The sequence below is a fragment of the Tachypleus tridentatus genome, chromosome 10, assembly GCF_004210375.1.
Source record: "Tachypleus tridentatus isolate NWPU-2018 chromosome 10, ASM421037v1, whole genome shotgun sequence".
In the NCBI taxonomy this organism is placed as follows: domain Eukaryota; kingdom Metazoa; phylum Arthropoda; class Merostomata; order Xiphosura; family Limulidae; genus Tachypleus; species Tachypleus tridentatus.
Genome location: NC_134834.1, coordinates 16,997,162 through 17,021,421, shown reverse-complemented (window position 1 = coordinate 17,021,421; position 24,260 = coordinate 16,997,162). Strand labels below are relative to the sequence as shown.

The 24,260-nt window shown below is 36.7% G+C and overlaps 1 protein-coding gene across 1 annotated transcript in view; it reads right to left on the bottom strand.

Moving 5' to 3' along the window:
- Window positions 1-23,819, bottom strand: part of LOC143227975 (uncharacterized) — a 187,627-nt gene extending 163,808 nt beyond the window's left edge. Inside the window, exons 1-7 of the mRNA XM_076459327.1 lie at window positions 23,676-23,819; window positions 18,803-18,935; window positions 8,124-8,194; window positions 4,013-4,202; window positions 2,477-2,629; window positions 2,206-2,295; window positions 827-951 (exon numbers count right to left, since the gene is read on the bottom strand). Coding sequence (XP_076315442.1) covers window positions 827-951; window positions 2,206-2,295; window positions 2,477-2,629; window positions 4,013-4,202; window positions 8,124-8,194; window positions 18,803-18,935; window positions 23,676-23,731 — 818 coding nt within the window. The 5' untranslated portion in view covers window positions 23,732-23,819. The remainder of the gene's footprint in view (window positions 1-826; window positions 952-2,205; window positions 2,296-2,476; window positions 2,630-4,012; window positions 4,203-8,123; window positions 8,195-18,802; window positions 18,936-23,675) is intronic.
- Between the last annotated feature and the right edge of the window lie 441 nt (window positions 23,820-24,260).

Here is a 24,260-nt window from a genome sequence, read left to right as displayed (position 1 = left end):
CGATGTTACACGTCGGAATAAGCACGTGAATTGTTTGTTTTTTGGTTTTTAAATTTCGAGGGCTATCTGCGCCGCACCTGAATTAAATTGAAATGAAAATATTAACTGGAAATATAGTACAAAATAAATAGAAACATTTTCACATCCTAAAATACAAATGTTTGTTTCCTTGGGCCCGGCATGGCCAGGTGGTTAAGGCACTCGACTTTTAATGTGAGGGTGACGGGTTCGAATCCTTGTCACACCAAACATGCTCGCCCTTTTAGCCATGGGGTCATAATAATGTTACGTTCAATCCCACTATTCGTTGGTAAAAGAGTAGCCCAAGAATTGGCGGTGGGTAGTGATGACTAGGTGCCTTTCCTCTAGTCTTACACTGCTAAATTATGGGCGGCTTGCGCAGATAGCTCTCGTGTAGCTCTGCGCGAAATTCAAAAAACAAAAACAAACAAACCTTCTGAAATACTACGTTGCTGCCATTTGTTCGTTTCATGTGATACTAATGTAATTATCATATTTATTTAATGGGTTACACTTATGGTTGAAACTACAAAGTAACATAACACCTTGCTACTATAAATATCAGTTGAAAATGTTAAATAACGGCGAAAAACACACATGGTGTTCCCGTCTTTCGTAAATAAAAAATAAATATTCAAAATCAGAAATAAGCAAGTTATAAAAATCGTTTTTAATGAAAAGTTCGCCTGAAATGTCGAAATTGAAATTATTACGAGACGTAACTTCAAACCAACACTAATTATTTGCCGTATAAATATTTTTGACATTGGAAGAGACATTTATATAAACTTTTAAAATTCCTCACCAAAAAGCGTCCTCTGGTTCCAGAAAAAGTAAACACATTCCTACGAGAAAATTCATCCCTTGACAGTAGCCTAAACTTGGGTTGTGGAGACAAAACGCTTGAAGAACTTCCTGCATCTTTCGAACCTGCAAACAGTTAAATAAACTACATCCAAGAAAATTAAACTTACGTGTAATAACTGAGCATTTTGTACCACTTAACTGAATTTAAAACGTTTTGTAGTTTTGATTGTTGAAGAAGATGGATTCTAAAAAATATCGAACTGCCGTATCGGGTTGAGACTGTGAACCTTGAAACTTTCAAATCAGACAACATTTACTATAAAAAATAACATACTCTCGAAACAGGGGTCTCAGCAACAACAGAAAAAAACACTTCTAAATCGAAAGGAATCATTATTGTTTTCCTTCTTCTTAAACGAGTGTTTTATAAAATTATTTTGAAATTTCACAGTCTAAAAAATTCAAATTACAAGAATTCTGTGAAGTAAAAACTGGATAAAAATTCAGTTTTGTTAAGTATCTATATTGCTAAACAATTAAACTATCAACTGATATTAATAAACCGCCTTCCCCAGGGAGGGGAATCACCCTTTAAAACATTTGCGTAATAATAATATTAAAAAAAAATTAGACATTTAGGTAGAGCACGAAAATAGTTTATCATATGGGCAACAGATGTTCGATTGTACCAGTCGTCTATCTTTATATGCAAAACACCAGGTGCTGTTATTTAAATCTTAACACTTTATAGGAGTTAGAATGATGGTGTCATCAAATTACATCTACTGTTACTCCTGTTACCTTCTTTTGATATTATGAAACAGTACAAAATAATACCGATGTAATTTTTATTATTGACATAGTGCCATGTAATTGTTTACAAAGACAACGATACTTTATCTTTATTAATATCGGATAAATGGCGTGTTCGTTTGTTTGTTTTTGAATTTCGCGCAAAGCTACACGAGGGCTATCTGTGCTAGCCGTCCCTAATTTAGTAGTGTAAGGCTAGAGGGAATGCAGCTAGTCATCGCTACCTACCGCCAACCCTTGGGCTACTCTTGTACCAAAGAATAGTGGGATTGACCATTACATTATAACGCCCCACGGCTTAAAGGGCGACCATGTTTGATGTGAGCGGGAGTCGAACGCCATAACCCACCTGGCCATGCCGGGCCTAAATGTGTGATATTCTGCTGTTATATCATTGTTAGATATATTGTTGAATAAATTTTAACATATCATTTAAAACAATAACAGAAATAAACACCGAGATATGAACAATATTGAATCTATACGACTTTTAATACGAAATTTGTTTTTGTTATTAATAATATCCATATTCCAATAATTACATACTGTGTTTTATTTGCTTACCCCATCAGCATTCGGGTCACTGAAACGAACGTTATTTGGAATTGTTCGTAGCAAGTCTAATCCTATTTGTCGTCTGTTTTCGGAAACCACCTTTTCGTTGTAAAAAAGAAGAAAAAATAATATTAAACATCAAAATATACTAAAATGGTATATAATAAAGGAAGGAGTCATTTTCTAAAGACCACGAGAAGATAAACATGATTTTAACTACAAACGTAAATTTTTAAGTAGTTGCTCAGAATGTATAAAATCATTTTTGATTTCCAAATACCTCTGATTCAGGGGCCAAACTGCAGAGGTTGTTATAATAATGACATCCTTTTTCAATTATTACATCTTTCACTTTTTGTCGACAGAGGGCGCTCCAAACAAGATGTCGAAGATGAGAAGGAATTCCTCCACGCACGAGACTTTTCAATTCTTTCTGGTAAAATGGAAAATAGAAACAAAAAATAGCTTACTTTAAATGACCGATGGAGGGTTGGCTAGAAACCATGGAAAGGTCTGTATGAAGGAAACTCGCCCTCCAATCTCTATATTGTATATATATATTTATTATCTATACATGCCTTAACAAGTACAAAAAAAGGCCACATATGTTAAAAAATCACCAGGACACAGGCTATCATGAAATGTACCCTGGGTTATGAAGGTGACTATGCAAGTAGGACCCATCCAGCGGTGAGGGTACATTGTCTACTCATCTTAACTTCCGTTTGCTAGTCTCACATGCTGAATGAAGAAGCGTAAACATAAAATAACTAAGAAAAAGTTAGGAGAGCAAAATGTAGGTGCTCAAACCCACAACGTTCCACACCACTCTTACTATTCACTACCTGCAGATAGAAACTGTTTAATTTTCAGTCAGGTTCCTCAAACACTATAGCACTAATTTCTAGCGTGTATGAACACCATTGTTTATTTTTCTTATAGCAAAACCACATCAGGCCATCTGCTATGTTCACCGAGGGAAATCGAGCCCTTGATTTTAGCGTTGTATATACGAAGACTTACCGTTGTCCCAGCATGGGACAAACACCATTATCACATATAAATATAAAAGCTATTATGAAGGGTAAATAAATTCTGAAAATTAGTAATTATAGCAAATTCTACGAAGCTGAAAGTTATACAAGTTCAGATAATTTGGTTGGTTTTCATACTAGTATAAATTGTCTACTGTATTTTTATTACATTATTAATTTCAGCTTTTGCTACTGTAATAGGGGATGGAATGGGAGTGTCAGAAGATACGTAAGGTTGCCTTACTTAACTCCACTGGTACAACCATATTGACTTCCTTTTTTTCTGAATTTCTTCTGAAAGCAATCACCTTCCAACAATTGTTTGTAGGCAGCGAAGAGCGATATAGATGTGGGACAATGTGGGCTTGACTACTCACATCTCGTTTTTTCAACCTATGTTAAGTCATCTTTCTTAACACGCGAGAGTAGCAAACGGGGGTTAAGATTGGTAAACGGTGTATCCCCACCGCTATGTGGGTCCGACAACACATCCACCTCCACAACCCAGGGTACATCGTATATGTTACATTATAGCCTGTGTTCTGGTAATCTTTTCAGTATATACAACGTTTTACTGTAGTGGTTTATAACACAATTTTTCCTTTGATGTAAATAGTTACTTAATGATAAAATAATATTTTTACACACGTTATTTCAGGCTTTAGAGACTTGGAAATTGGTTAAATTTTTACTTAAAGACTTTGACCTATTTTTAAAGGTCAACAGAACTCTCAGCTATTTCATGTAAATATACACATTTGTAGTATCTCTCAGCTGCCTACCGTACTCTGAAGATTGTTACCATGACGACGAAGATAGTTCTTCCAATGGTTCTCGTGTTGTTTGTACGTTATCAGGTGCGTTGAATAAAATTGATGAAGCTGGCGACATATGTAGTGTAGAATGAGACCCTTGTCTGAGATGCAGTGTTTAAACCCTAAAGAATCCACGTGCGTCATAAACTTGGACACTCTAAAAAAGGCAAAGTGTAACAGTTAAAATTGGACTAATTTTCACTGAAAATACGTAAAATATTTACATACTCTTTATGACAGAATACACGTAACCATTAATAGCCTATGTCACACCCACTGTTCGTTTAATAAATTTTGTTAACATTTATCTATAGCTGAATACGATCTCTGTTTCCAAAATATATTTTTTATAATTAATATATCTCTATTCTAGAGCTAGAGGTCGTTCATGTATTTATTTTGGACCATGTCTAGTAAAAAACAAACAAACAAATTGTGTTTTTTGTTTGAATTTCGCGCAAAGCTACTCGAGGGCTATCTGCGTTAGCCCCCCCCCCTAATTTAGCAGTGTAAGACTAGAGGGAAGGCAACTAGTCATCACTACCCATCGTCAACTCTTGGGTTACTCCTTTACCAACGAATAGTGGGAATGAACGTCACATTATAACGCCCCCGGCTGAAAGGGCGAGCATGTTTGACGTGACGGGGATTCGAACCCGCAACCCTCAGGTTACGAGTCGAGCGCCTCAACCACCTGTGCTGGGCGACTTCCATAAGCAACCCCATATAACAACGTTCATTCACTGTGGTTAAGTGTAACACTCGTTTATCAATTAGACTTTTATATCATAGCCCTCATTTTCCTCCATTTTTGCTATTACTTGTTCTATAAACGTTCAATAATTCTATATTGTATCTTTAAAAAAATAGCACTATTTATATATCCTTAATTAACTGCCCCCCGCTAGTACAGTGGTATGTCTTCGGATTTAGAACGTTAAAATCAGGGGTTCGATTCCCCTCGGTGGGCTGAGCACGTAACCTTTTATGGCTTTGATATACGAAAAAAAAACACACACACTTTAATTAATAACGGCAAAAAAGATTTTAACGTGTTAAAGTTGACTTCTTTTCCGTGTTAAAATGTTAACGGTTATCACACTAATCTTCGATAATCATGGTTATCAACGAAAAAATAATAACCCAAGAAGAAACTCGACAATAACGGGTTTATCGACCAACAGTGGCTCAGCGGTAGGTTTGTGGCTTTAAAACGCTAAAACGTAGGGTTTGTGACCTGTGGAAGACAGAGCACGCGTATCTTTGACCTTAACAACGGATAAAATGCTTGAAACATAATCAGAGACACAAATTTCATTTTGTATGGCAAAAGATAATCCTCTTTGTATTCAGAGCAAACCGTTCAGTAACAGCTGAGACTCTGAACATTTGCAGTTTCCTTTTGATTTCGGTTTCTATGTATTCTGTATTTAGCAGCTCCTATAGGTGTCTTTGTTCAGCAACGTTAGATTAATATAATTTTCTTCTTAGCGTTTCTACTACTAACCGAATTGTCACAAAATTTCACAAGAAGCTTTGAGCTCTCACCTGATAGAGAGCTTCAAGCTGAAACGTCTTTAATAAAAAATAATATTTTGAGAAGCGAAGGCAAGGGAATTCTTCAACCAGAAGAACACTCAAATATTGTTTCTTTAAGTAATGTTCAAGTTAGTTACTGTTTTCATTAATTCAAGAAAAAACGTTCTTTGAACGAACCGGATCACGTTTTTCAATTAGCTCCGCAGAACAACGGTTTTCGCTCATTGGCAAATAACTTCAAAATCGTTATTCGAGCCTCGGTTCATATTTTTATTTTTGCTCTGAACAAAACAAGTTCGTCATACAAATGAGGGGATGGAGTGTTTTGTTTAGGGTGACCTTTTACACTCACCACTGTATTACGTCAAGAAACAAAACCATTATTACGACCACTTAAGGAGGCTAGGATAAGCCAATATATTTATCTATAAGTCAGCGAAGGTTCTATTATGTTTGTTTGTTTTGGAATTTGCGTAAAGCTACTCGAGGGCTATCTGTGCTAGCCGTCCCTAATTTAGCAGTGTCAGACTAGAGGGAAGGCAGCTAGTCATCACCACCCACCGCCAACTCTTGGGCTACTCTTTTACCAACGAATAGTGGGATTGACTGTTACATTATAACGCCCCACGGCTGAAAGGGCGAGCATGTTTGGCGCGACGGGGATGCGAACCTGCGACCCTCAGATTACGAGTCGCACGCCTTAACGCGCTTGGCCATGCCGGGCCTATTCTATTATGATCACTTGAGAAGGTCAGAACGAAACAATGTTATTGTTGGAACCTAGTTAACGCTGACAACACGTGTGTGCGTGTAAAACAATAAACCATGACAGCAAGTTAGAACCTTCAAAACAATATCTACAGTCTTTAAAAACTGCTTTGACAACTACAAAGAACAAGAAGTAAAATACGGTAAAAAATCTGCGTGATTATAAGAGATTTAGACGTAAATCACCATAGCAACTTTAATTTATCTCTGGAGACTTCCAGCAACTCGTTAGAGTAAGAAAAATTCCTCAAATAATTCTTACAAATATTCACAAGAGTAACATGTAATTTATCAAACAAATATTACGGTAATTAGTTAGAGTAATCATAATTTACATATGAAACCTGATAGTAACATTCTAAAGCAACCGCAACTCATTTGAAATTAAACACAAAACAACACAATGGGCTATCTTTTCTCTGGCCATCACAGGTACTTCCAGATATCCATTAGAGTGACCATACTTCGTGTGAAAGAGTGTATACGTTATATTAAAACAACTTTGAACGTGTAGATCACTAGATCACCTAACAACGACAGCAGGTATAAAGTCGCGGTGGAAAAAAAATGTATTAGGATTACATTTTGAGAATATTTTAGCGACTAGTAGGTAATTTCACGTCATTGAAAACTAATTACTTTTGGAAAAATTATGTAACAGCACTTTTCGATACATAATATTCATATACTTAAATCATAAGGATATATTCAGGTCTCGAGTTTTAGAAGACGAGGATATCCATTGTACTTCATGGGAAAAAAAGAAATGTGAATCAACTTGGGGTGTCACGACCATACGGAAAGAGACCTGTAACAAGTCATACCCTAATCATAGTAAGCAAAGCGCAGTGTCTCGTAACAGACGAGGATCCACGAACGCAAACGTTAGTGGTAAAAGCCTTCCATGTTTTCCAGGCAACATTCACAACATAACCGAGAAAGATTTCCTTCTGGAAAAACGCAGAAGTTACGTGTATTCAAGTTGTTTGTTTGGTATACCCAGGAAAGAAAAATCAACTGTATGACCCGGGGCATAATGGTAGTGTTGGTGACAATAGATGAAGCATATATTTCCTTCATAAGTATAATACGCCACTTGCCATTCCCTGCTGGTCAAAGGGTGAAACAATTTTAAAAACTGGTACACAGCAAGTTGCGAAATATTTTCGAATAGATTTGTGATTAACAGTTGATACAATCGCTGCTAAGGGTAAGTTAGTGATTATAAAAGTGAATATAAAGGTAAAAATGAACTTTTCACATTATCAGATCAACGTTCTGAACCCTTTGTCAACGTAGAAATACTGGTATTGTACGGGAAAATGACCAAAAGCATATTTACTAGCCAAGATAAGGTTTGCTCTCATTTAACTATCGCGTATTTAAAGTAGCTTCAGAATGAAATAAAGATAAGCTATTCCATAGGAGACATAATAGTCAAGTTTTCGAATTACTGTGTGATCGAAATATTGAAAACTTCGCTGGGAAGGCATCATTATCGTACACTATATGGATTATGGAAAGCATACACGGAAGAATGGTGTGTGGTAGAGCCATTTGAGTGGAAAACACGACTGTCATCGAGATACAATGTTGTCAAATAGAGCATGATTGAACATAGCAACATAGACTGTAATGACGTGAAGAAACTCCAAAACAAGTTTAATGTAACGTAGTCAAACACTGTATCGGAAAGTTACAGATACCTCTCACTTCAAAAATTAAATAATATAGAGATTTTGAAATCGTCAAGGTGACACAATAAACCTACCCATCGTAAGCGGGAAGGGATGGGTTGACTTTCCTAGCCTTCTCTAGTAAAGATAAAACTCTCGCTTTGTGCTGAAAAAGAAAAAAAACAATAACTAAGTTATTTATGTTCACATAATTTTTATTTTTTAAAAAAAGACAACAAGAAGGCTAATAACCACAAATATTCTGCATCCAAACTCAGTTTAATTGTTATATAAGGTTTTATTATATATTTTTAATCATAGAGAAAACAAATGTTTCATTATTCATCAACTGCACAAAAGATAACAGCACCAAAACAATAATAAATGTTTGTTTGTGTTGGATTTTTGCGCAAAGCTACACGATGACTATCTGCTTTAGCCGTCCCTAATTTAGCAGTGTAAGACTAGAGGGAAGGCAGCTAGTCATCACTACCCTCCGCCAATTCTTGGACTACTCTTTTATCAACGAATAGTGGGATTCACCATCACATTAAAACGTCCCCACGGCTGAAAGGGCGAACATGTTTGAAAAATTAAAATATATTTTCTTCTGTTCGTACGTTTGGAAATAAGCACAAAGATACACAATGGGCTATCTGTGATCTGCCCGTCACGGGTATCGAAACTCGGATTCTAGCGGTGCTGTTCCGCATACATTCAGCTTTGCCACCAGGGAGCATTTTTTTTTTTCTGTTTCAGATAAATTTCTCTTCCTCACTCGTTACACCGTACGTTGAATTCTAATTACACTAAGCCTACTTTAAAATAAATGCATGCGATGAATCGTAACATTAAGCCTACTACAAAATATGATTCTCTATCGTCAAGTGCAATGGTGTTTTTTTGTGTTTTGTTTTTCTAATTCTATTTTTCGAATTTAAAAGTCACTCGTTACACCGTACGTTGAATCCTAATTACACTAAGCCTACTTTAAAATGAATGCATGCGATGAATCGTAACATTAAGCCTACTACAAAATCGCATTCTTATCATTTCCAATTCCCCTGTCTTCCACATGGTGGAATTTCTCACCATACTTACGAATCATACTTATGTTTTGAGGTGGGATATCCTAAAGAAAACATTTCGATAAACAAAAACTAGTGACATTATTTTCACACATTCTTGTGATATTCTAGAAGAACTAACAAGAGTATCACACAGTCAGTCAACGTTGGAATGTTTTGTTTGAAACTCATTTATTTCGTAAGGATATTTTTGAAATGAAACCTTATTATTGAGTGGCTGAGATACAGATATCCTAACAAATAAATAAATATGACAGTTTGAACTGATATTGTTTTCCAATTTCCACGCTAGGTGACGTTTCGTAAAATAGTAGCAAATTTGTTTGTTTGTTTTGAATTTCGCGCAAAGCTACACGAGATCTATCTGCGCTAGCTCCATAATTTAGCAGTGTAAGACTAGAGGGAAGGCAGCTAGTCATCACCACCCACTGCCAATTCTTGGGCTACATTTTTACAAACGAACAGTGGGATCGACCGTCACGTTATAACGCCCTCACAGCTGAAAGGGCGAGCAAATTTGGTGTGACGGGGATTCGAACTCGCACCCCTCAGATTACGAGTCGTGTGACTTAACCACCTGGCCATGCCGGGCCCTCTTGTCGTGTATCTATAGTCCTAATGCGTTTAACACCTTTAAGCAGAAACTGGATATTCGGACCCTGAATATTAAAATTCACAGTCTGGGTACGCTAACCGTTGGGCCACGCCTGATCATTACATGATAAGAACTGATCAACAATGAATAATGGTTTCGAAATTATTATTATTTTACGTAGAGGAGCGAACAACGTCTTCGGTCATCGTCAGGTTCACAAAGAAAGGAAGAGGTAACTGACCGATAGCTGACCATATGTTTGAAAGGGGTTGCGTAACTGAGTGTCGGAATGTAGAGGGCGTGCTTAGCTGTTGGATATATTTATTAATATAGGTATAAAGGTGTTCCTTTGTATTGGTTTATTTTGGGCTTGATTTGTTGTATAAGTAAGGCTTTTTTAATTTTGCGTTTGTTTATGTTTGTTTCTTTATTTAGTATCTGAGTGTTTTCTATGGTTATGTTGTGTTTATTTGATTTGCAGTGTTCGAAAACGTGTGAAGGTGACTTTTTATGTTCTTTGAATCTGGTTTCCATTTTTCTACTTGTTTCTCCAATATAGAAGTCGTGGCAATAATCATGTTGTATTTTATAAATAACGTTGGTGTGGTGTTTGCCAGTGTAGTTTTTACATAGTATAGACCTCAGTTTTGTGCCTGGTTTTTGAATAAATTTGGTATTAACTGGAATGTCATATTTTTTACTAGTTTTTGCCAAATGTTGGTTACATTTCTGCTGATGTCGGGAATATATGGTATACAGCAGTATATGGTTTCGTGATGTTTTAATTTGTGGGATATATTTTTCTCTACACGTGGGTTTTCTCGGCATAACTGAAGAATGTTTTCATTAAACAATGTATCTAAAACACAAACAATGGGATAAAACAATCCATCTCACTCGTTTTTCGATTTTAATCTTTAATAAACGACATATTATGACGTATAAAACTGGAAAACAGGAGACATTGTGCTCGGAACTCGAGCCTAGAATCTTTTCACGTATCCCTTTTCCTTTTGACATTTTCACCCCCTGTATACCCCCCTGTCACTATCAAATGCTGAAATTTGCGGGGGATTGAGGCAGGAGGATTATAATAGCTTCCGACTGATCGGAGATATTTTGGTAATCGTGACGTCTGAACTTTATAAAACGTCCTTATTTCAAGTGACTTAGTTCATTAGGCTTAGTTCATTACATAGAACAGAGGAATGTTTTTTAAAAAACGCAAACGCAAAATAACGTGGCAGGGGTTTAGTTTAGAGAGAGAGAAATCAGAAGAATTCTCTCTCCAACTGGGGTGTTCAGGAACGTTGTAGTTCCTCTTCGTCCCCTTACATGAGAAAATTTTTAAATATCCGTGGAATTTTTACTTTGTTTTTTAATATTTCAAAAATGGAGTGGGGTATTTGTGAGTGAGAGGAAGGACGGGAGAACTGGACGAGAGCAGCGAAAGTGAAATGAGCCAGACATTGGCTCGAGGACGGATTACACTGGCGGCTGGCGAATTGATTTTTAAAATTTACTATGATTGATTAGATACCCTGTGACTGGGTAAACGGCCCTTTTCAGAATAAGGCTGGGACCTACAGGTCCGATGCCAGAGATTTTGTTTTTTAAAAGATAGTTAACTAAGCATTTAAAGATAATTTTTTTTCGTGAAATATTTGTTTGTTTGTTTTGGAATTTCGCACAAAGCTACTCCAGGGCTATCTGTGCTAGCCGTCCCTAATTTAGCAGTGTAAGACTAGAGGGAACCACCGCCAACTCTTGGACTACTCTTTTACCAACGAATAGTGGGATTGATCATTACATTATAACGCCTCCACGGCTGAAAGGACGAGCATGTTTGGTGCGATGGGGATTCGAACCCACGACCCTCAGATTACGAGTCGCACGCCTTATCACGTTTGGCCATGCCGGGCCTAATTAAGTACGTGAATAGGATTTTCATAGAAATTTGAGTTTTTACTAACGGATAAAAAAATTTCAACTGATAAATGTTTCTCTTCTAAACAAACATTTATTGCGTTGTTTTAGTTTAATATCAAAACTCTGATTATTCTATTTTGATAATTGATGGATCTTAAGAACCCGTTGACCCATCGGAATACCATGTAGATAACGGCCAGGTCAAAGTCAAAATGTGTGTCATATTCTATATTTCAAACGTTGATCAGATCACAATATTCAGTGATGTTGTATGTTTTAAATGTTGGTCATGTCACAATATTGTGTGATGTTGTATGTTTTAAATGTTGGTCATGTCACAATATCGTGTGATGCTGTATGTTTTAAATGTTGGTCATGTCACAATATTGTGTGATGTTGTATGTTTTAAATGTTGGTCATGTCACAATATTGTGTGATGTTGTATGTTTTAAATGTTGGTCATGTCACAATATTGTGTGATGTTGTATGTTTTAAATGTTGGTCATGTCACAATATCGTGTGATGATGTATGTTTTAAATGTTGGTCATGTCAAAATATCGTGTGATGCTGTATGTTTTAAATGTTGGTCATGTCAAAATATCGTGTGATGTTGTATGTTTTAAATGTTGGTCATGTCAAAATATCGTGTGATGTTGTATGTTTTAAATGTTGGTCATGTCAAAATATCGTGTGATGTTGTATGTTTTAAATGTTGGCCATGAAACAATATCGTGTGATGTTGTATGTTTTAAATGTTGGTCATGTCACAATATTGTGTGATGTTGTATGTTTTAAATGTTGGTCATGTCACAATATTGTGTGATGTTGTATGTTTTAAATGTTGGTCATGTCAAAATATCGTGTGATGTTGTAAGTTTTAAATGTTGGTCATGTCACAATATCGTGTGATGATGTATGTTTTAAATGTTGGTCATGTCACAATATTGTGTGATGTTGTATGTTTTAAATGTTGGTCATGTCACAATATCGTGTGATGCTGTATGTTTTAAATGTTGGTCATGTCACAATATTGTGTGATGTTGTATGTTTTAAATGTTGGTCATGTCACAATATTGTGTGATGCTGTATGTTTTAAATGTTGGTCATGTCACAATATTGTGTGATGTTGTATGTTTTAAATGTTGGTCATGTCACAATATTGTGTGATGCTGTATGTTTTAAATGTTGGTCATGTCACAATATCGTGTGATGTTGTATGTTTTAAATGTTGGTCATGTCACAATATCGTGTGATGTTGTATGTTTTAAATGTTGGTCATGTCACAGTATTGTGTGATGTTGTATGTTTTAAATGTTGGTCATGTCACAATATTGTGTGATGCTGTATGTTTTAAATGTTGGTCATGTCACAATATCGTGATGTTGTATGTATGTTTTAAATGTTAGTCATGTCACAATATCGTGTGATGTTGTATGTTTTAAATGTTGGTCATGTCACAATATCGTGTGATGTTGTATGTTTAAAATGTTGGTCATGTCACAATATTGTGTGATGTTGTATGTTTTAAATGTTGGTCATGTCACAATATCGTGTGATGTTGTATGTTTTAAATGTTGGTCATGTCACAATATCGTGTGATGTTGTATGTTTTAAATGTTGGTCATGTCACAATATTGTGTGATGCTGTATGTTTTAAATGTTGGTCATGTCACAATATCGTGTGATGCTTTGTATGTGTTTTAAATGTTGGTCATGTCACAATATCGTGTGATGTTGTATGTTTTAAATGTTGGTCATGTCACAATATCGTGTGATGTTTGTATGTTTTAAATGTTGGTCATGTCACAATATTGTGTGATATTGTATGTTTTAAATGTTGGTCATGTCAAAATATCGTGTGATGTTGCATGTATTTTTTAAATGTTGGTCATGTCACAATATTGTGTGATGCTGTATGTTTTAAATGTTGGTCATGTCACAATATCGTGTGATGCTGTATGTTTTAAATGTTGGTCATGTCAAAATATCGTGTGATGTTGTATGTTTTAAATGTTGGTCATGTCAAAATATCGTGTGATGTTGTATGTTTCAAACGTTGATCATGTCACAATATTGTGTGATGTTGTATGTTTTAAATGTTGGTCATGTCAAAATATCGTGTGATGTTGTATGTTTTAAATGTTGGTCATGTCACAATATTGTGTGATGCTGTATGTTTTAAATGTTGGTCATGTCAAAATATCGTGTGATGTTGTATGTTTTAAATGTTGGTCATGTCAAAATATCGTGTGATGTTGTATGTTTCAAACGTAGGTCATGTCAAAATATCGTGTGATGTTGTATGTTTTAAATGTTGGTCATGTCAAAATATCGTGTGATGTTGTATGTTTCAAACGTTGATCAGATCACAATATCGTGTGATGTTGTATGTTTTAAATGTTGGTCATGTCACAATATTGTGTGATGTTGTATGTTTTAAATGTTGGTCATGTCACAATATTGTGTGATGTTGTATGTTTTAAATGTTGGTCATGTCACAATATTGTGTGATGCTGTATGTTTTAAATGTTGGTCATGTCACAATATCGTGTGATGTTGTATGTTTTAAATGTTGGTCATGTCACAATATCGTGTGATGTTGTATGTTTTAAATGTTGGTCATGTCACAATATTGTGTGATGTTGTATGTTTTAAATGTTGGTCATGTCAAAATATCGTGTGATGTTGTATGTTTTAAATGTTGGTCATGTCACAATATTGTGTGATGTTGTATGTTTTAAATGTTGGTCATGTCACAATATTGTGTGATGTTGTATGTTTTTAAATGTTGGTCATGTCACAATATTGTGTGATGCTGTATGTTTTTAAATGTTGGTCATGTCACAATATTGTGTGATGTTGTATGTTTTAAATGTTGGTCATGTCACAACATTGTGTGATGCTGTATGTTTTAAATGTTGGTCATGTCCGCAATATCATTGTGTGATGTTGTATGTTTTAAATGTTGGTCATGTCACAATATCGTGTGATGTTGTATGTTTTAAATGTTGGTCATGTCACAATATTATTGTGATGTTGTATGTTTTAAATGTTGGTCATGTCAAAATATCGTGTGATGTTGTATGTTTTTAAATGTTGGTCGCGTCACAATATTGTGTGATGCTGTATGTTTTAAATGTTGGTCATGTCACAATATCGTGTGATGCTGTATGTATTTTTAAATGTTGGTCATGTCACAATATTGTGTGATGCTGTATGTTTTAAATGTTGGTCATGTCACAATATCGTGTGATGCTGTATGTTTTAAATGTTGGTCATGTCACAATATTGTGTGATGCTGTATGTTTTAAATGTTGGTCATGTCACAATATTGTGTGATGCTGTATGTTTCAAATGTTGGTCATGTCACAATATCGTGTGATGTTGTATGTTTTAAATGTTGGTCATGTCACAATATCGTGTGATGCTGTATGTTTTAAATGTTGGTCATGTCACAATATTGTGTGATGCTGTATGTTTTAAATGTTGGTCATGTCAAAATATTGTGTGATGTTGTATGTTTTAAATGTTGGTGAGATTTTGAAACTGTGGTGAGCTAAAGTCTACTTACCCTGACCACACCGTATTGATAATGAGCTAAAGTCTACTTACCCTGTCTACACCGTATTGATAATGAGCTAAAGTCTACTTACCCTGACCACACCGTATTGATAATGAGCTAAAGTCTACTTACCCTGACCACACCGTATTGGTAATGAGCTAAAGTCTACTTACCCTGTCTACACCGTATTGATAATGAGCTAAAGTCTACTTACCCTGTCTACACCGTATTGATAATGAGCTAAAGTCTACTTACCCTGTCTACACTGTATTGATAATGAGCTAAAGTCTACTTACCCTGTCTACACTGTATTGATAATGAGCTAAAGTCTACTTACCCTGTCTACACCGTATTGATAATGAGCTAAAGTCTACTTACCCTGTCCACACCGTATTGATAATGAGCTAAAGTATACTTACCCTGTCTACACCGTATTGATAATGAGCTAAAGTCTACTTACCCTGACCACACCGTATTGATAATGAGCTAAAGTATACTTACCCTGTCCACACCGTATTGATAATGAGCTAAAGTCTACTTACCCTGTCCACACCGTATTGATAATGAGCTAAAGTATACTTACCCTGTCTACACCGTATTGATAATGAGCTAAAGTCTACTTATCCTGTCTACACCGTATTGATAATGAGCTAAAGTCTTCTTATCCTGTCTACACCGTATTGATAATGAGCTAAAGTCTACTTACCCTGTCTACACCGTATTGATAATGAGCTAAAGTATACTTACCCTGTCTACACCGTATTGATAATAAGCTAAAGTCTACTTACCCTGTCTACACCGTATTGATAATGAGCTAAAGTCTACTTACCCTGTCTACACCGTATTGATAATGAGCTAAAGTCTACTTACCCTGACCACATCGTATTGATAATGAGCTAAAGTATACTTACCCTGTCCACACCGTATTGATAATGAGCTAAAGTCTACTTACCCTGTCCACACCGTATTGATAATGAGCTAAAGTATACTTACCCTGTCTACACCGTATTGATAATGAGCTAAAGTCTACTTATCCTGTCTACACCGTATTGATAATGAGCTAAAGTCTTCTTATCCTGTCTACACCGTATTGATAATGAGCTAAAGTCTACTTATCCTGTCTACACCGTATTGATAATGAGCTAAAGTCTTCTTATCCTGTCTACACCGTATTGATAATGAGCTAAAGTATACTTACCCTGTCTACACCGTATTGATAATGAGCTAAAGTCTACTTATCCTGTCTACACCGTATTGATAATGAGCTAAAGTCTTCTTATCCTGTCTACACCGTATTGATAATGAGCTAAAGTCTACTTATCCTGTCTACACCGTATTGATAATGAGCTAAAGTCTACTTATCCTGTCTACACCGTATTGATAATGAGCTAAAGTCTTCTTATCCTGTCTACACCGTATTGATAATGAGCTAAAGTCTACTTACCCTGTCCACACTGTATTGGTAATGAGCTAAAGTATACTTACCCTGTCTACATCGTATTGATAATGAGCTAAAGTCTACTTACCCTGACCACACCGTATTGGTAATGAGCTAAAGTCTACTTACCCTGTCTATACCGTATTGATAATAAGCTAAAGTCTACTTACCGTGTCCACACTGTATTGGTAATGAGCTAAAGTATACTTACCCTGTCTACACCGTATTGATAATGAGCTAAAGTCTACTTATCCTGTCTATACCGTATTGATAATGAGCTAAAGTCTACTTACCCTGTCTACACCGTATTGATAATGAGCTAAAGTCTACTTATCCTGTCTATACCGTATTGATAATAAGCTAAAGTCTACTTACCCTGTCTACACTGTATTGGTAATGAGCTAAAGTATACTTACCCTGTCTACACCGTATTGATAATGAGCTAAAGTATACTTACCCTGTCTACACCGTATTGATAATGAGCTAAAGTCTACTTATCCTGTCTATACCGTATTGATAATGAGCTAAAGTCTACTTACCCCTGTCTACACCGTATTGATAATGAGCTAAAGTCTACTTATCCTGTCTATACCGTATTGATAATGAGCTAAAGTCTACTTACCCTGTCTACACCGTATTGGTAATGAGCTAAAGTCTACTTACCCTGTCTACACCGTATTGATAATAAGCTAAAGTCTACTTACCCTGTCTACACTGTATTGGTAATGAGCTAAAGTCTACTTACCCTGTCTACAGCGTATTGATAATGAGCTAAAGTCTACTTACCCTGTCTACACCGTATTGATAATGAGCTAAAGTCTACTTACCCTGTCTACACCGTATTGATAATGAGCTAAAGTCTACTTACCCTGTCTACACCGTATTGATAATGAGCTAAAGTCTACTTACCCTGTCTACACCGTATTGATAATGAGCTAAAGTCTACTTACCCTGTCTACACTGTATTGATAATAAGCTAAAGTCTACTTATCCTGTCTACACCGTATTGATAATGAGCTAAAGTCTACTTACCCTGTCTACACCCGTATTGATAATGAGCTAAAGTCTACTTACCCTGTCTACACCGTATTGATAATGAGCTAAAGTCTACTTACCCTGACCACACCTGTGATTGGTAATGAGCTAAAGTCTACTTACCCTGTCCACACCGTATTGATAATGAGCTAAAGTCTACTTACCCTGTCTATACCGTATTGATAATGAGCTAAAGTCTGCTTACCCTGTCTACACCGTATTGATAATGAGCTAAAGTCTACTTACCCTGACCACATCGTATTGATAATGAGCTAAAGTCTACTTACCCTGACCACATCGTATTGATAATGAGCTAAAGTCTACTTACCCTGTCCACACCGTATTGATAATGAGCTAAAGCCTCCCTGTCCACTTACCCTGTCCACACCGTATTTGTCTACTTACCCTGTCCACACCGTATTGATAATGAGCTAAAGTCTGCTTACCCTGTCTACACCGTATTGATAATGAGCTAAAGTCTGCTTACCCTGTCTACACCGTACACCACGTATTGATAATGAGCTAAAGTCTACTTATCCTGTGTACACCGTATTGATAATGAGCTAAAGTCTGCTTACCCTGTCTACACCGTATTGATAATGAGCTAAAGTCTACTTATCCTGTCTACACCGTATTGATAATGAGCTAAAGTCTGCTTACCCTGACCACACCGTATTGATAATGAGCTAAAGTCTACTTACCCTGTCTACACTGTATTGATAATGAGCTAAAGTCTACTTACCCTGACCACACCGTATTGATAATGAGCTAAAGTCTACTTACCCTGTCTACACTGTATTGATAATGAGCTAAAGTCTACTTACCCTGTCCACACCGTATTGATAATGAGCTAAAGTCTACTTACCCTGTCTACATTGTATTGATAATGAGCTAAAGTCTACTTACCCTGTCCACACCGTATTTGTCTACTTACCCTGTTTACACCGTATTGATAATGAGCTAAAGTCTACTTACCCTGTCTACACCGTATTGATAATGAGCTAAAGTCTGCTTACCCTGTCTACACCGTATTGATAATGAGCTAAAGTCTGCTTACCCTGTCTACACCGTATTGATAATGAGGTAAAGTCTACTTACCCTGTCCACACCGTATTTGTCTACTTACCCTGTCTACACCGTATTGATAAACTTCCATCATTTCGCAACCATCTCGAAATGTGAATCTGATGGAAGACTGGAGGAGGAAGACGTAATCTCTCTCGAACTGTTCGATCTCTTCCTGCAACTCAAACAATGTCCTAAGGAGAAAAATATAAATATTCGATTATTTGATAGTTTACCTGTTACATACCATCCTAGCAACGATTCACCTGTTACATACCATCCTAACAACGATTCACATGTTACATACCATCCTAACAACAATTCATCTGTTACATACCATCCTAACAACGATTCACCTGTTACATACCATCCTAACAACGATTCACTTGTTACATACCATCCTAGCAACGATTCATCTGTTACATACCATCCTAACAACGATTCACCTGTTACATACAATCCTAGTAACGATTCACCTGTAACATACCATCCTAGCAACAATTCACCTGTTACATAACATCCTAGGAACGATTCACCTGTTACATACCATCCTAGCAACGATTCACATGTTACATACCATCCTAGTAACGATTCACCTGTTACATACCATCCTAGGAACGATTCACCTGTTACATAACATCCTAGGAACGATTCACCTGTTATATACCATCCTAACAACGATTCACCTGTTACATACCATCCTAGTAACGATTCACCTGTTACATACCATCCTAACAACGATTCACCTGTTATATAACATCCTAGGAACGATTCACCTGTTATATACCATCCTAACAACGATTCACCTGTTACATACCATCCTAGTAACGATTCACCTGTTACATACCATCCTAGTAACGATTCACCTTTTACATACCATCCTAGTAACGATTCACCTGTTACATACCATCCTAACAACAATTCACCTGTTATATACCATCCTAACAACGATTCACCTGTTACATACCATCCTAGTAACGATTCACCTGTTACATACCATCCTAACAACGATTCACCTGTTATATACCATCCTAACAACGATTCACCTGTTACATACCATCCTAGTAACGATTCACCTGTTACATACCATCCTAGTAACGATTCACCTGTTATATACCATCCTAACAACGATTCACCTGTTACATACAATCCTAGTAACGATTCACCTGTTACATACCATCCTAGCAACGATTCACCTGTTACATAACATCCTAGGAACGATTCACCTGTTACATACCATCCTAGCAACGATTCACCTGTTACATACCATCCTAACAACGATTCACATGTTACATACCATCCTAACAACGATTCATCTGTTACATACCATCCTAACAACGATTCACCTGTTACATACCATCCTAACAACGATTCACTTGTTACATACCATCCTAGCAACAATTCATCTGTTACATACCATCCTAACAATGATTCACCTGTTACATACCATCCTAGTAACGATTCACCTGTTACATACCATCCTAACAACGATTCACCTGTTACATACCATCCTAGCAACGATTCACCTGTTACATACCATCCTAACAACGATTCACATGTTACATACCATCCTAACAATGATTCACCTGTTACATACCATCCTAGCAACGATTCACCTGTTACATACCATCCTAGTAACGATTCACCTGTTACATACCATCCTAGTAACGATTCACCTGTTACATACCATCCTAACAACAATTCACCTGTTATATACCATCCTAACAACGATTCACCTGTTACATACCATCCTAGTAACGATTCACCTGTTACATACCATCCTAACAACGATTCACCTGTTATATACCATCCTAACAACGATTCACCTGTTACATACCATCCTAGCAACGATTCACCTGTTACATACCATCCTAGTAACGATTCATCTGTTATATACCATCCTAACAACGATTCACCTGTTAGATACCATCCTAACAACGATTCACCTGTTACATACCATCCTAGTAACGATTCACCTGTTACATACCATCCTAGCAACGATTCACCTGTTACATACCATCCTAGTAACGATTCACCTGTTACATACCATCCTAACAACGATTCATTTGTTACATACCATCCTAGGAACGATTCATCTGTTACATACCATCCTAGTAACGATTCACCTGTTACATACCATCCTAGCAACGATTCACCTGTTACATACCATCCTAGTAACGATTCATCTGTTATATACCATCCTAACAACGATTCACCTGTTATATACCATCCTAACAACGATTCACCTGTAACATACCATCCTAGTAACGATTCACCTGTTACATACCATCCTAGCAACGATTCACCTGTTACATACCATCCTACAACGATTCTGTAACGATTCACCTGTTACGTACCATCCTAACAACGATTCACCTGTTACATACCATCCTAGGAACGATTCATTTGTTACATAACATCCTAGGAACGATTCACCTGTTATATACCATCCTAACAACGATTCACCTGTTACATACCATCCTAGTAACGATTCACCTGTTACATACCATCCTAACAACGATTCACCTGTTATATACCATCCTAGGAACGATTCACCTGTTATATACCATCCTAACAACGATTCACCTGTTACATACCATCCTAGTAACGATTCACCTGTTACATACCATCCTAGTAACGATTCACCTGTTACATACCATCCTAGCAACGATTCACCTGTTACATACCATCCTAGTAACGATTCACCTGTTACATACCATCCTAACAACGATTCACTTGTTACATACCATCCTAGCAACGATTCATCTGTTACATACCATCCTAGTAACGATTCACCTGTTACATACCATCCTAACAACGATTCACCTGTTACATACCATCCAGCAACGATTCACCTGTTACATACCATCCTACAGTAACGATTCACCTGTTACATACCATCCACAACAACGATTCACCTGTTACATACCATCCTAACAACGATTCACCTGTTACATACCATCCTAGTAACGATTCACCTGTTACATACCATCCTAACAACGATTCACATGTTACATACCATCCTAACAACGATTCACCTGTTACATACCATCCTAACAATGATTCACCTGTTACATACCATCCTAGTAACGATTCACCTGTTACATACCATCCTAATAACGATTCACCTGTTACATACCATCCTGGTAACGATTCACCTGTTACATACCATCCTAACAACAATTCACCTGTTATATACCATCCTAACAACGATTCACCTGTTAGATACCATCCTAGTAACGATTCACTTGTTACATACCATCCTAACAACGATTCACCTGTTATATACCATCCTAACAACGATTCACCTGTTATATACCATCCTAGTAACGATTCACCTGTTACATACCATCCTAGCAAGAACGATTCACCTGTTAGATACCATCTCAACAAACAATTCACCTGTTATACCATCCTAGTAACGATTCACCTGTTACATACCATCCTAGCACGGCGATTCACCTGTTACATACCATCCTAGTAACGATTCATCTGTTACATACAATCCTAACAACGATTCATTTGTTACATACCATCCTAGGAACGATTCATCTGTTACATACCATCCTAGTAACGATTCACCTGTTACATACCATCCTAGCAACGATTCACCTGTTACATACCATCCTAGTAACGATTCATCTGTTATATACCATCCTAACAACGATTCACCTGTTATATACCATCCTAACAACGATTCACCTGTTACATACCATCCTAGTAACGATTCACCTGTTACATACCATCCTAGCAACGATTCACCTGTTACACATACCATCCTAGTAACGATTCATCTGTTACATACCATCCTAGTAACGATTCATCTGTTACATACAATCCTAGCAACGATTTAATTTGTCTGACCACTTGTTGCAACTTTTTCTTAAGCCTAGTTGTATGAATTATTTTCCTTATAACTAACTATATCTGACTTAACGTGTAGTTGTGTAAACTGTTATGTTTATAAATAACTACCAGTAACTTTACGTCTGGCCTGGCATGGCCTAGCGCGTAAGGCGTGCGACTCGTAATCCGAGGGTCGCGGGTTCGTGCTGCGTCGCGCCAAACATGCTCGCCCTTTCAGCCGTGGTGGCGTTATAATGTGCCGGTCAATCCCACTATTCGGTGGTAAAAGAGTAGCCCAAGAGTTGGCGGTGGGTGGTGATGACTAGCTGCCTTCCCTCTAGTCTTACATTGCTAAATTAGGGACGGCTCGGTGCAGTGGGCCAACAACCTACTCACTTAAATACTTGTTGAAGAATCCGCAAGCGATTGCGGCCCAATGTTCCTAGATGGAATCTAATGGTGATAACTAACTAACTTTACGTCTAGTTGTGTGAATTGTTTTTTTACAAATAACTACCAGTAACTTTACGTCTGTATGTAGTTTTTAATGACTCCATTACTCCACTAAGTGAATAATTATTACAATGGTTTTACATCACTTGAGCATGTTGAAAATGTATTATGTTGTATTAAACTAACCTAAGATCGTTTTCAGGGTTGGAGCCTTTAAACTTATAATTACTGTTTAAAGTTGTACAGTTTACACGTGATCTTCATACCTAAAGCTGTGATAAAAATATTTAAAACAACTTTAAGTAATAACAGGTTTAACAATATATTGAGAAAGCAGTGATATAAGGTTTTCCGTATTAGAAAAGGTAATGTAGCTGTCCTGGAAACACAGACACAATGTAAATAAGCAAAGAGTAAATAGAAAATGTAATATGGTTGTTTATAACATTTCCCAGACATTGCGGTACGACTTCTTTGAAGTTACATTTGGACAAAAAAAATACATTATCTGTAATTTAACTGTGGCACTGTTGCTCGATGGACATGGGTTATCGATTCATTATGACAGATTTTCTTTGCATGAAAGATACACTTACTGCACCTTAATCTGTGGCACGTGTAGGATTATTACTTACAGATGTTGTCTCTCACTGTGGTTCCGTTCTTCGTTCAGAAGATGAGACAGTTTCATGACTTCTTCGTTCAGAAAACGGTTCAGGTTTTGAAGAATTCTACACTTTTCCTGGAAGCGCTGAGCGCTGGTGGTTTTTGATTAGACGAATGCCTACATAAATATATATATATTTAATAAGACCTTTGAAGGTTTAATTGGAATTAAAAGCAAATAATAGTCTGATATTTCATTTATAGCTATTATACAAGAACATTGACGTTATGTGGAGAAAACGATTTCTATTTTCTATTTAGGGTCAACCTACTATGGCTTCTTGACTCTGTTCGTAATTTTAATCAAGTGGACAGAGAGATGATAACCGGTCACTAGCTTCCTATCACCCATCCTCCGTGCCAAGGGTCGATTGCTACTCTAATAATGCATCTACAATTTAAGAAGCTCGGAATAGTTTGTGGTATTGCAAAGATTCGAACAAGGATCAGGTCAGATCAAATTCAGAGCTCTATCGCTGGGCCAAACCAAACTTTTGTAAGACAGATGAACTCATGTTGATTCAAATGAGAAATATAAGGTTTAAAATATTTGT